At 34.5% G+C, this 13,274-nt stretch overlaps 2 protein-coding genes and 1 long non-coding RNA gene across 4 annotated transcripts; all 3 read left to right on the forward strand.

Moving 5' to 3' along the window:
- Positions 1-44: 44 nt before the first annotated feature.
- Positions 45-1,549, forward strand: LOC124442168. The gene is made up of 2 exons (XR_006947170.1): positions 45-806; positions 892-1,549. It is a non-coding gene; the product is annotated as an uncharacterized LOC124442168 (long non-coding RNA).
- Positions 1,550-3,291: 1,742 nt separating this feature from the next.
- Positions 3,292-7,112, forward strand: LOC124442708 (G-protein coupled receptor 157-like). Its single transcript, XM_046993198.1, has 3 exons — positions 3,292-4,715; positions 5,908-6,093; positions 6,433-7,112. The coding sequence occupies exons 1-3, from the start codon at positions 4,098-4,100 to the stop codon at positions 6,604-6,606; spliced, it is 978 nt and encodes a 325-aa protein (XP_046849154.1). The 5' UTR covers positions 3,292-4,097; the 3' UTR covers positions 6,607-7,112.
- Positions 7,113-7,451: 339 nt separating this feature from the next.
- LOC124442845 (G-protein coupled receptor 157-like) lies at positions 7,452-11,624 on the forward strand. 2 transcript variants are annotated; one of them, XM_046993345.1, is made up of 3 exons: positions 7,453-8,405; positions 10,363-10,551; positions 11,099-11,624. In XM_046993345.1, the coding sequence occupies exons 1-3, from the start codon at positions 7,782-7,784 to the stop codon at positions 11,354-11,356; spliced, it is 1,071 nt and encodes a 356-aa protein (XP_046849301.1). In that variant the 5' UTR covers positions 7,453-7,781; the 3' UTR covers positions 11,357-11,624. The 2 variants fall into 2 exon arrangements, with proteins under 2 accessions (XP_046849302.1, XP_046849301.1); XM_046993346.1 differs by lacking the exon at positions 10,363-10,551 and having other exon boundaries at positions 7,452-8,405.
- The last annotated feature ends 1,650 nt before the right edge of the window (positions 11,625-13,274 follow it).

Genomic DNA, 13,274 nt, shown 5'->3' on the forward strand with positions numbered 1-13,274 from the left:
GTCATGGTGATTCATGGCCAAGAATGTTTATCTGTAGTTTGGATTCTTTGTTGATGTCAGTTGTTTGTTCATATAATGATGATGGGCCCCATTGTTATATGAGCCCACCTAAAGGTGGTCAGCTGATACTCACAGGAGATCAACTCTGCACTAAACATTCTTTGAGTGATGATATAACTGGGGTATTGAAGTGACCCTTTTCGTTCGCTTGAAGTTACCATAAGAGTGCATTGTAAATTGTAATCCATCGAAATGGCGATTCTTGTTGTCAGCAGATACTTTATTGGATGATGCTGGTTACTTTGTGTATGGAATGGTAAGAAGTATCGAACAGACATCACATAACGGCATATGTACGTACGAACATTGACATTGAAAGTGATTGGACTATATCCTACCAAGATGGAAAACAAGCGAGTGGAAAAACACGATCCATATCTTGTGGTTTGTAAGTTGAGTAGTCAGAGGACATAAGTGTTAAAATTAACCTGTATGAGTAACTGCATGAGATAGTTAAAAAAGGATCCTGATGGTCTATTTTTATAATTTGAGCCTTAACCACGAAAAAACCCAGATAAAAAAAGTCAATAAAAGATGGCCCTTGCTTTGAGAAAATAGCTGGCTTTCACTCGCCACTTTTACTAATTTTATTTAACGTTTATAAAAAAATTGCAATGCGTTTGTAAGATAAAAATTTTACAATAACTTTCTACGACATACACGTAAAAACTGCGCGGTGAAAAAAAAAGGAAGAGACCGACTAAGTCACCTTGATCAGACAGACCAGAACAATGTTTGGAAATCAGGTATTAAAGTTTTGTTCTTTCCAATATAAATAATTTCTGTTTTTGTTCATTCATTATGCTGACATTTATAACGTGTTTTTTATAGAGTAGCTATGTCTGTAGACCTACTAACTGGACAATGAATGAACGACCAAGTCGGACAGAAGCGCCAAGAAACAAGCGTCTTTATTGAAAGATTCACACTTGCGACTGTTGTTATGCTTAATGTTTTTCAGTTGCTATAACGCATTTTCAAATTCAACGTTAAAAATTTTCGTAAAAATAATTTTTCACAATTGCTAAATTTTCTGACAAGCAAAACACACGAGTGAAAGCCAGCTATTAATGGAAGGTCTAAATGAAGCAACCTATAAATTCTGAATCAAACGAAATTTAGTAGACATCAAAAATTGTTTTTATGCAGGTCACTATGTCACTTTGATCAATTCATTTTTCATTTTTATTGATAGGGAATAGTCAGGTCATATGTACCGAATAATTTTTTCACATGATTTATTCATTGCCTGCATGCCTAAACTATTCATGTTTTATTTTTTGTCTTTTAAAGTTTTTTAACACTCTACGGTCTTTCATTCTTTCGCTACCAAAGTTTGTGTTTCTTTTTATTTGCACACAAAATATTTGCTTTCTCAATAGGGTGGTCGCTTTATAAATTTAAATTTTTATACGACTGTGTAAGACGCACGAGCCTGACTACGATGCGTGTTAAAGTAGATCATCGGGATCATTGAAAATAACAAAAATATGAAAAATCTTAAAACTACAAAAATTTGAGGAAATTTTTCTAAATTTTTCATCATTTCTTTTATCGGAGGGTTTTTTTACCAGATCTACTGGTTTTCCCTCCCATTTCGTTTTATTTTGAAAAAAAGTGTCCACATTTGGGGCCAAGCGAAGTCATTTGTCATAACATTATGTTGCAGCTATCATGAATATTCACGTTCTTTTTCATTTCTTGGCTTTTGGGTATATCTCCCAAAACACTGCGTTTAATACATGGACATATATTTCAAAATAGGTACGCAATGCGTACATATTGGTAGCCTGCATATATCTAGCTCCTGAATGAAGTAGAGTTAATGAACCTAGTTTAAAATAAATTATATATCTAATATTTACTTCAAACTTGTTCAAGATTTTAAAATGCACCTCAGTTATACCAAGCTCTAACGGTAATACGGAGTCTTCTGAGTCAAATAAAGATGACTACCGCTAAGGTTGTCGAAACGTCAGTCAACAACAACAAAAACAGTCCTTCTCAGGACTATACCAACCTGGACGATCTAGATTTACAAACATGTAACGATACTCCCGGGTTCAAACCATTTACTTTAAAGTAACATCGTATTGTTTCTTCGATCTTGAGAATATAAGTTCGGAGTGTTAAACTGCAAGCAATTGTGATGTAAACTGTATACTTATTGTTTCGTCATTGTTAAAGTCATCAGAATATTGACTGGCGACTAGTGTATTTCGATTTGTAGTCGTATGCTTTTATTTGTGCTCGTGTGCTTCCATTTGTGTTCGTTTACATGTATTTGTGTTCGTGTATTGTGGGCCACCGTACAGTTTGCATGAAGTTGTGCAAACCGATCTGGGCTAAATCAATTAAATCAAGCAAAAAAAATTAAATTCGCAAATTAATCATATTAGTGTAAAAATCAAAACATTAGTTTTGAATTTATCTGTTTCGCATTAACGTTATTTCATAAAAGAAATAAAAGATGTTTTTCGTGTTTGCACGACAGGCTTGTGCAAACGTCGGAGACTTTTGGGAGAACTCGAGAGCAGATTAGTGCAAACTTCAACCTTCGATCTCGGGCTTGCACTGATCTGCTCTCGAGTTCTCTCAAAGGTCTCCTCGGCTTGCAAAAGCTATGTAAATTTTTGTGCCTTTAAATTATGGTGTCATAAAATTCGAAATGTCTCAATTGAAAAGTAGATTAAACAATTTGGATAAATTTTTGTAGGAATTATTTTTCTTAAGCATCATAGACTCAAGGGTTTTCAATGAAGCTTGAAGCAACATATCAGATTGTGCCTATGAAATGAAAATTTTGCTAGTTAATGTTTGCAACGACCAGAACTTTTGAAATGACAATGTAGTTTCTGAAACAGTTGAGGCATAAATCTTTTCATTCTCGTGATTTTGACGTTTTTCCAACTTGTGATGTCATATTGCACATTGAGTTCCCTAAATGTTTCAAAAAATTCAGTTTTTTGACAACTTTAGGTTGACACTAGTAGGCAGCATTTTGTACAATTAACCATTTCACAATAAAGGGAACTCTGTCCTTGTGAAGTAAATTATCGATAAATATAACTAATAATACTAATTCATTATGCAATGTTACGTCACAAGTTAGTTACGTCGGACAAAACAAAAACCTCAATACCTCAAGAATTAAAAGTGATATGCCTAAGCTGGTTTAGAATGTCCACAGTCATTTTAAAATATCTCTTCAATAATAATATAACTCAGATAGAAAAATTTTCGTTTCATAGGCATTTTAAGCGAGTTACGACGTAGCTAACAATATTTTCATATTGACAAACATTCAACAACGTATGTCAAAGTGCGAACGGTGTGCACGTGGCATCTAAATACTAAACTATTTTCGTGCGATGGTCACCAGTTCTGTGAGATTGTTACATAACGCTTGACCAAGCAAGACCTCAAAGAGCTTCTGTCTAATTGTTCATGACTCTCCCGCATGTTTACATACATCAACTATCAAAAACACGGAAATCATAAAATAGCCGTACAATACAACTGCAGGGAGCCCTTTCTTTTTGCTAAACTAGCTGCTCTTTGTATGGTATGATGATTAAATTTCCTTGTGCGTAAACTCGCATTTTTAAAAAAAGGTTTTGAAAAAGACTAAAGAGATAGTTTCTATAGCATAAATGTTTTTTTTCGCTGCCCGTGAGTCCATGACCCATGTCCACGGGTATTAACTGAGTTCGTGCAATATTTCAGAAATACAAATTCCTAAATGACTTTCAGGCAAGTTAAGAAAAAGCCGATTGTCGAAAAGTCTAAGTATTTCAAATCTTAGATATTTAATTTAGAGTTATGTCGCTTGCTGATGTAATATTTGCTAAAGTCTTATGATAGTTAAGTGTCACCAGGTCAAGTAATTCTTAAGTCACATGAAGTAAGTCCGTGATCAGTCGTGTCTCGTCTCGTGTGTGCTGTGTTTGAATACAGTCATAATAACACACGTAACTCGAATTGTAATCTACAAGGGAACACACCGTCTTCTACACAGGAATTCTATTGCGCTAAGTATGTCGCCTGGTTCTCGCGCTGAGAACCCATTCGAACTTCGTTACAATCGTGAAATATTCATTGTTGTATCAATTTTCTCGTTAACTGGTTCCGTTGCCATTATTGTTACCTATTTCCTTTGGCGTGATCTGCAGATTACAAGCAGAAAATTTCTTGTGTACATATCCTTTGGCGATTTCTGGTTTGTTTTCCCGTCATTGGTAATATTGTTAAGGAGGGAATATAAAAACCATGATCTTTCTTGTAAGCTTCAAAGTTTTATTTCAACCACTGCAATTATGTGGTCATTTTTTTGGACCACATCCTTGGCGATATTCTTGTATTTTGCCTTGGTGAAAAAGCGACACGACATTGCTGAAAAATTAATGGTGCCATTTCATGTGTTGAATTGGTCAATGCCACTGGTCTTTACTGTTATGGCTTTTTTTTATGGTCAACTTGGTTATTCACATGGTAAAGGAACTGGCGGTTGGTGTTGGATTAAAGTGACACAAAATAACCCTACTAAAAGCAAAACTGTTTTATGGATGCTTGTCACTGGTAAACTTTGGGAGATATTATCTTATGTGATCAACAGTGTTTTGTACTTTTGCATCACTCAGGCAATCAAAAAAGATGTAAGTTAACAATTATGAACATTTTGGGATATTGAGTATGTTTTGCTTTCTCTTTATTAGAATTGTTTTCTATTGCAACATGAACCTTACTCCTAGTGGATTGTTTGCAAGGGAAGTCAGGAACTTGTGGTTTTTGTTTAAGTTGTGCTTCCTCAGTAATTTTCTATTTTTTATATTTATTTGATTTGAATATCCTTGAAAAGGTTGATAATAATCTCAATTGAATGATCAATTCCTATTGCACTACATGTAGAATGCTACCATATTTTATGGGCACTGCCATCATGACATGAAATGAGAAATAGGAGTAAGAAGTTAACCTGCCTCCTCACAAAGGATCATTGAAAATGCATTTACCGCATTCTTTCTTTTGTGATTTCAGATTGTTTTCTTATTTGCCCTTCTTTTTTTCTATTTCCACCTTTTTTGACTTCTAATGAAGTAATCTTGTACAAGTCCAACATGATATGGCATAAAATCATAGTGGAATTATAAGATAAGTGTGTTCTGTCATTTGTAGTCACCCAGAGAGATCTGTGGGACTACCAGCAATATTATGATAATTTAGACAACTTTAGACAGTGTCAACTCAATTTATCTCTCACACAAATTTTTGCTTTAGTTTGCCAATTTTATACTGGGTGGGAGTGGGGTGGGGAGGCTCTGTAATCGCAATTGATTTCAATAGAAATCTGGGCTACCATAGTTCTCGGTGATTACTTGTCATTTTAAAGACCCTTTCCTACATTTTTGTTCAAAGCTCTCAACTGCATCCAAAACAAAAACTCTCGTTCTTGGTATTGTAAACAACTTAGAACTTTAACAGAACTGAAATTTTTTAAAGCGATCTGCTTGAGAATTTCAATTATGATTGCGTACTAAAAGTCACAAAATACACCAGGAACCTGGGCAAATAAAGGAATAATTAGGGTTGGCAAGGTTGAAAAGACCTGTAGTACTTCTGTAAATTAGTATGAAAGAATTTGTCAAGATAACGCTGAAACCCACACCTCCTTAGCTGCTCTCATTGTTAACATTTGCTAGTCTCCCCAATTAAAAAATAAGTTGAGTGGTGCCTGCATGTACTATGTAATTCAATAAAATTTTCCTCGCAAACACAAATGTTATTTTGGAGATTAAGAAAAAGCTTTCTTAATTCTTGTAAATAATAATGCCCTTTTTTCTTAATCAGGTTGAAGAGAGAAGTCATTTGATGTCAACAAAATCTCTACAAGTTGCGGAGAAAGGCAGAGGAAAACTTGCATTCGTTCCAGTGATTTTTGTCATTCTTAGAATTTGGGGTACGCTAAGATTTCTACTCTACGCATGTTCTTTAAAACCTCCCTCATCACTTGAGCATATTTTCGTTACGCTACAGGTATGTATTGCCTAATGAGATTTTTTCTTGTCTTTCATTATACATATTTATTGATTGATTGAGTGTTGTATTTATGTTACCTAGGTATAAATATATAATATAGATACAATCAATCGATATAAAGTTTACGGTGCACGGTCTGTTACGACGGAATGGGGAAAGCTATCGTTTGTTTAAACTATTTTTAAGTATTTTAGTACGTAAGACGTTCCTTAGACTCGAAGCGCTTAACTGAAAGTTTTGCATTTAAAATTTTAGCATAACGGCATTCTGTGGGCTTTTAAACTTTTAACTTTCACTCAGTGTTCATTATTCTCCTCCTGTTTTCATTGTTGTTAGGTTATTGGTGATAATGCACAAGGTATCACGAATTTCGTTCTGTTTTGCCTTTTGACGGACAAGTTTAAGCACGAATGTCTGCGAGTTTTAGGTATTCATCGTCGTGAAAATAACTCAAAAACATTTGGAAAATTTACTAAATATGATGGGCGAAAATTACTTGTTGAAAATTAACGAACATATTCTGCGATAAGCTGATATGCCTTCTGGCTGTCATATGGCTCAGCCGACATCAATATAAAGGCAAATGTCGTTTTCTGCCTTCGCAACTGCCTTCCTTCTTCATTCAACATGGAAAATGTAACCGTAGCTACAAGATAACTAAAAAACAATATTTAAGCTCTTAAACAATATTTAATCTAATCGAGGTCGTCTAAAGAGCTACTCTTCGTTGTTTACATCAATTCATGCACACTTTGAGGTCAAAACTAGGAAGATGTTTTTCACAGTACCACGACCTTTCAACTTCACATGCAAATGCACATGTATCTATAGTTGACGATTCATAATTTTTTTCACGAACTGCCATGCAAACGTTTGTAGTTTGGCTACCTTACTTATAACGAATAAATATCATAGTTAGATCTATAGTAAAGCCTCGTATTAGCTTTATCGATAAAATTTCACGATGTGTTTTTCAAATAAATTGTATTTGACAAAGAAGCAATGTCATCCAAAAATGAATTCTATAATTCATGCCTCGAAACCTTGTTTTGTGGTTATTATATCACATACGCAAAGCTTTATTACAAAAAAAAGTTAAACAACAGTTGTGCCAACGTAGAAGTCTAATCTCGTGTGTTTAATTTTGGTTTGCCAAATTGCCACTTTCTCATCAAATTCCATACATGGCGTTTTCCCGCCGAGACTTTTGTTGCATCTGTTTGGCTTGGCTCCGAGAATCTCGGGTTTTGATTGGCTAACAGGTATATATAAATTTATGCATTAAAAATTGTAAAATCAGCGTACGACTTTATCCGAAGATATATATTTTCGCGCGAAGCGCCGGATATTGGAAATCGCCATACTTGTTGTCATTGTATAAAAGTTGAAAATTACTTCAAGGGTGATTTCTTCTCATAAAATAAAGCATGGATATTAATCATGTTACACAGGACATTGACACGCGATGTTTTGGCGTGACCCGGCCATTTTCTCACGTTGGTGTTGAACATGACTTGCAACAATTTTGAATGCAAGTCACAAGACGAAGGCTGTGATGAAAGATTCCAAACCTTGTGTCTTATGAACACAAATATCCGCTGCTGGTAAACTATTGTTTTCGATGAAACTCTGGCAGTCTAACTTAAATATCGTAGCGAGGGATAGCCTATAATGACAAGCTGGCAATGACAAGATATTCCAGCAACTGTAGCGGGGTGATTGAACTCTTTACAAAAACTACGGAAATACAAATTCTTCAGACTGTAGTTGGAATCATTTCTATACTTGGTTCGCTTATTATTATTGTCACATACTTCATATTTTTGGATATGAAATCAACGGCAAGGAAGATACTGGTATTTATCTCGTTCAGTGACATTTTTACTGTTTTTCCCTATGTTATTAACGCCTGGTATCACTCTCATTCGAGAAACATTTCAAATTGTAAATGGCAAAGTTTTTTCACTACAACTGCTGTTATGTGGTCGTTCTTTTGGACATCGTCACTGGCCATTTATGTTTTTGTTGTAATCACAAGGAAAAATTACGATTTGGGCGAAAAGTTGATGCTCTATTTTCACTTTTTTAACTGGTTGGTACCTATTGGTATTGTAACTGTGTCGTTTGCTATTAGAAAGCTGGGTTGCTCAGAAGCATTAGTATCAGGTGGTTGGTGCTGGATATCTATGGATATTGGCAGGGAAAATGCAATAAAGTGGATGTTTATCACTGGAAAGGGTTTTGAGATACCTTCTTACTTCATTATTCTCACTTTCTGCTTTCTTGCAGCAAGAAAATTAAAGACAGAGGTAGGTAACCGTCAGCCTTAGAAAATATTACACTTAAATATTATAATTTGTTGTCAACATTGATGTTCACTGGTTAATATATATGTAGAGGCTATGGAGGCTTTTTGAAGTTGAGACTGCTTAATTATCACAGGTCCGGCAGTTTCTTTAGTTTGCTATTTATGTTTTTAATTGTTTCTACATTTTGCTCTTATCACATGGTGAGATACAACATATATCCCTTGGCGTACTCTTATCAGTTTATGATTAATGTAATTAACTTCTGATTCCAGACGTTTAAAATCAAAAACAGATGTACCGAAACATTCTTAATTGTGAATGCCTGTGCTCCCCTCATTCCGTAAAAATCACACCCCCATCTCGTAATTGTTTACAGATAGACAGACACCAATCGAGATTTCATCAGTTTCACCAGTATGTAGGTCGTGTGCGGGAATGGGTCAAGGCATGCGTATGCAATGCAAGGAAATTTTGAAAATGCGTTAAAACAAAGACGATTTCTTTGCTTAAAATGACTTGCAACGCATTTCAGCAATATAAATGTCAATTTATATCAACTCTGGTGATTTTTCTAAACTTTATAGCCGGTAGTCTTGCTGTAATTTTGCGTTTTAGTGTTTTTCAATTGGTTGTTCACAAAGAAAAGCAGTTTTCTTAACTCACGCTTAAACTTTTGTGGCAGCCAGTAAATTTCATTTTCTGACCAATAAGAGCGCTTAACTGGCTAACAGCAGCCATAAGTCTAATAACTAGTAGTTACTAAGGAAGTGCTGCCTCGGCCCCTTAACTGCGAAAATTGCCACATATATATAGGAGCAGGTACGCGTTGTGAAATTTATGGCCGTAAAATGAAGTAGATTGATGAAACTAGTTCAATTAGTATAATATTATTCATATTATTGACTCTAAACTTGTTTCAGATACTTTTTGCCATGGATACTATATGTCATTTTCATTGAAAATACTTTTTTGCAAAAAATACTATATCGTCATCAACTTTTATTTTAAAACAATTTTTTGCTGTGTACATGTTGTTCATAGAACTGATGAATCAACCCGCTACACTTAAAAAAATTTATACATACACGATTCGTTAAACTATATTTCTGACGATTCTGAAAATTACGTATGCAAGACAAGCTCGTACAATTACTAGTAATGGAACCGATGCAAAAAAAGAAAGAATTTAAATCGCCATAAATCCCTGAATTTAGTTATGAATTTAGCTACATTTTAAAGATTTCATGCATTGAAAAAGTCAAAAAATTCTTCCGCAAGACATTTACCAAAACAACTACCAAACTTTACTTCCAAACGAAGCAAAATTACGCGAAATTTTGTGTAATGTATAACATGAATTATTTTATGATTGTAAATAAGAGATCTCTTAAAACGGTCAGGAATTATTTATTTTCAATAATGTCAGCATGCTTACTTCTTGAACTATTGCTGTTTTTGTGATGTGTAAATTGGAGAGTTTCAGCAAGATCTTTCTTAAGACCGTAAAATGTTTGTGGCATTAGGCTCTTCGTAAATGTGCATATTAAACCTTTTCAATCGGTTTTGTGTTCGGGACACATAGGTTCTGCTTGCTTTATCGGCGCATGTACATAACATTAGTCACTTTCGTGGCTTTGCTTTGCATTAGATTAAAATTAAAGACCAGCATATTTTTTAAATGAGTTGCAAATGGTTTATGACACATACATATCTCCTAGCGGGACACAAAGGGTCAAATACCCTTGCAAAGGAATGTTTATATTGTTACAAAATCAAACCATACACACAAAATTTTCAAGAAAGGGAAAGGTTTTTTTCAAAGCAAGCAACAAAACATATACATTTATTAAGACCTTACTATCTTCTTCATTGCCAGGAAATGTAACACCTCTTTATTTAATGAAATTGTGTGAAATCGTGTAGAAAATAAGTGGAAATTTTTGTGTTAATTGTTTAGTTGAGAAGGAAACGTTTTACATTTTCACAAGAATCAACAAGAGTGATTTTGCAAGGAAGAAAGAAGTTGATTGCTGGTCCTGTAATGTTTGTATTTCTTCGTGGATGGGGTACAGTGAGATTTTTCATTTATGTTATCTATCCTTACTCTGATTGCAATTTGTTTGCTAAAGTCCTGGCCGTACTTCATGTAAGTATGTGTTTAAATGACCACGTGAAAATTATTTACCTCTTAAATATAGTCGAAATTCAAAGTTTGATTGGAAATTATTGTAAACAAGAAATATTAGAAAGTGTTTCTCTGTGAGAGAAACTTTCTGACAAAAACTTTGTGACTAAAACTTTGTGACAGACACTTGACAGACACTTTGTGACAGAAACTTTGTGAAAGAACCTTTGCGACAGAAACTTTGTGAAAGACGCTTTGTGACAGAAACTTTGTGACAGAAACTTTGTGATAGAAACTTTTTGACATAAACTTTGTGACAAAAATATTGTTACAAAAACTTTGCGACAGAAACTTTGTGACAGAGACTTTGTGACAGAAACTTTCTCTTAAAGACTTTGTTACACAAACTTGGGATAGCGATTTTGTGTCAGAGATTTCGTTGCAGAGATTTTGTTTCAGGTAGAGTTGTGAAACAATGTCCCTGCAGGTCAGGTTTTGGACAGAAACATATCGAAGATATTACGTATTACAGGCTTTAAAATATCTGATCTTTTCATATATTTTGTAGATAATTGGAGATTCATCTCAAGGATTTGTTTTCTTCATTCTGTATTGTTTGTGCACGACCAAATTTCTCGAGAATTGTCGATTGTTGCTTAGCGTTTGTTGTAAAGGAAACAGCAATAGAAATATTCGTGAGATACTGTTGAAAAAAGGTATGCGAAGAGCGGCTGAAAATGAATATCGGAAATATCTTCTTCCCAATGACGACACTAAGGACTACAACACCCAGGGTCTGAATGAAAAGTATACGACTATAAAATAGATATATGGGATCATCAAAGATTTGGGATATTTATTGCAAATCCAATCATAGAACCAAAATTACGAATGTCATAATCGAAGGCTTTCTTTGCAAGCCTTGAAAAGTAAAGTATTCATGTGTCTATAGTATTGTTGATGATACTTAATCATAGCTTTTTTCTCTAACTGCCATGCAAACGTTTGTAGTTTGGCTACCTTCCTTATAACGGAATAATATCATAGATCTATGGTAAGTTAGACCAGGCATTAAAATAAGTGTGTTTTTTAAACACTTTGTGTCCTTGTAAATGAAAAATGTGTCCTCTAGAAAAAGAATTAGAATATGATCCATTCTTTTTTCTTATTGCTCTACCCCAAAGAGGTTTTCGTACCAACTACCAACAATGATCTTATTAGTAAAATGCACTGAGCGATATGCTTCGTCATTTGACTCCAGTGCAGTTCAGAGCATCAACAACACTTTTTAATAGTAAGCAGCGTGAGCGATTATCAATATTCAACAATGAATTAATTTCGAAAAGACAGGACAAAGACAGTCAAAATTTATAGATTTAAACACAGATTATTTCAGCTTCAGGTACAGCCCTTTATTTCATTTAACATTAAATGCAATTCGATTAGTTTGGATTGTTTCTGTTAACGGTAGGTATTTTTGGGTTGAAAGTTGCCTAGCTTGTCGAAACGTTAGACCTGTAAGACCATACATACGTGTAACTCACGCGAGATAGCGCGCGAGACAAACAATGCATATAAATCAGGGAATATATTTACTACATTAATAATATACATGAAAAATTTCTCAATTCTGATTGGTTTAGAGGAGTACAATACCAGTGCAAAAATAGGAAACACAATGCAAAAGAAGGAAATACAGTGCAATTTATTTTTGAAAATTGCGCTCCTGATTGGTTAGTCAAACAAAGAAGTGATCTAAAAGCCAATCAAAATAAAACATTTCAAAAGCGGGAAGTTAAATTATTGTAAACAAAGCAATTATAATGGCTGGCGTAAGTTTTAAGATTTTCTTTAGCGAAGGAGTTTACAGTTCACCGTTTGCAAAGTGTTTCTGGATGAAAAAAACAACACTTCTAAAAGTAGATACCTTGTTATAGCTCCTTGTGCGCAAGCTATGGTGTTGTGAAAAGTAATAATCAAACGGAATTGAAAAATACGAGCCGGAATATCGATGGTTGAACTCGCCGGCTGATATGTTCGTATGCTGAAGTTAAAAATCAACCGAATTGAGAAATTTTTTTGTGTATATTATTAAGCCCTTAATAACCGAGCGCGAGGTCTTTACGGAGAAATAACGAACTGAGGTCTATTTGTACAGACCGAGCCCGTAGGGCGAGGTTTGAACAAAAACAGAGGTCTGATATTTCTTAGTAAAGATCGAGAAAGCGAGGTTATCAAAAGGATTATTATATGGCATTATTTGACCTGAAACGAAGCTTGCTTTCTTTCTCGTCCTTGCTGTTTTGTACGGGTTAGCTTTTACTTATCTAGTTGGCTTTTACTTTTTGTGAGTTTTTCAAAAACTTCAAGTCCTTCGGACTCGTGTATGTTTGATAGTCTTTGAAAAACTCTCTCGTGCATGTTTTCCACAAATTGCACTCGAAACCATGCTATTGCCTATTACCTATACAAATCGATTGCATAAAAAAGCATAAACAGATTTCTGGGCCGCCTATGGTTTCACACACAAAGCTTTATTACAAAAAAATTGAAAAACGACTTTGCAAACATAGAAGTATACCATTTGCTGTCGTGTGTTTTGGTTTGCCAAATTGCTATCAAGTCCATACATGGTATTTTCCCGCCGAAGATTTTTGTTGTATCTGATACGCTTGGCTCCGAGAATCTCGGGTTTTGATTGGCTAACAGGTATATATAAATTTATGCATTAAGAATTGTAAAAT

This window comes from Xenia sp. Carnegie-2017, unplaced genomic scaffold (genome assembly GCF_021976095.1).
Source record: "Xenia sp. Carnegie-2017 unplaced genomic scaffold, XeniaSp_v1 HiC_scaffold_20, whole genome shotgun sequence".
NCBI classification, from domain to species: Eukaryota; Metazoa; Cnidaria; class Anthozoa; order Malacalcyonacea; family Xeniidae; genus Xenia; species Xenia sp. Carnegie-2017.

What these genes read in the sequence shown, in the direction of transcription:
- LOC124442708 (XM_046993198.1), top strand. Translation starts at nt 4,098, where the DNA reads ATGTCGCCTGGTTCTCGCGCTGAGAACCCATTCGAACTTCGTTACAAT. An exon ending in CTCAGGCAATCAAAAAAGAT is followed by an intron (nt 4,716 to 5,907) that starts GTAAGTTAACAA and finishes TTTCTTAATCAG; the next exon opens with GTTGAAGAGAGAAGTCATTT. An exon ending in ATATTTTCGTTACGCTACAG is followed by an intron (nt 6,094 to 6,432) that starts GTATGTATTGCC and finishes CATTGTTGTTAG; the next exon opens with GTTATTGGTGATAATGCACA.
- LOC124442845 (XM_046993345.1), top strand. Translation starts at nt 7,782, where the DNA reads ATGACAAGATATTCCAGCAACTGTAGCGGGGTGATTGAACTCTTTACA. An exon ending in CAAGAAAATTAAAGACAGAG is followed by an intron (nt 8,406 to 10,362) that starts GTAGGTAACCGT and finishes TTAATTGTTTAG; the next exon opens with TTGAGAAGGAAACGTTTTAC. An exon ending in AAGTCCTGGCCGTACTTCAT is followed by an intron (nt 10,552 to 11,098) that starts GTAAGTATGTGT and finishes TATATTTTGTAG; the next exon opens with ATAATTGGAGATTCATCTCA.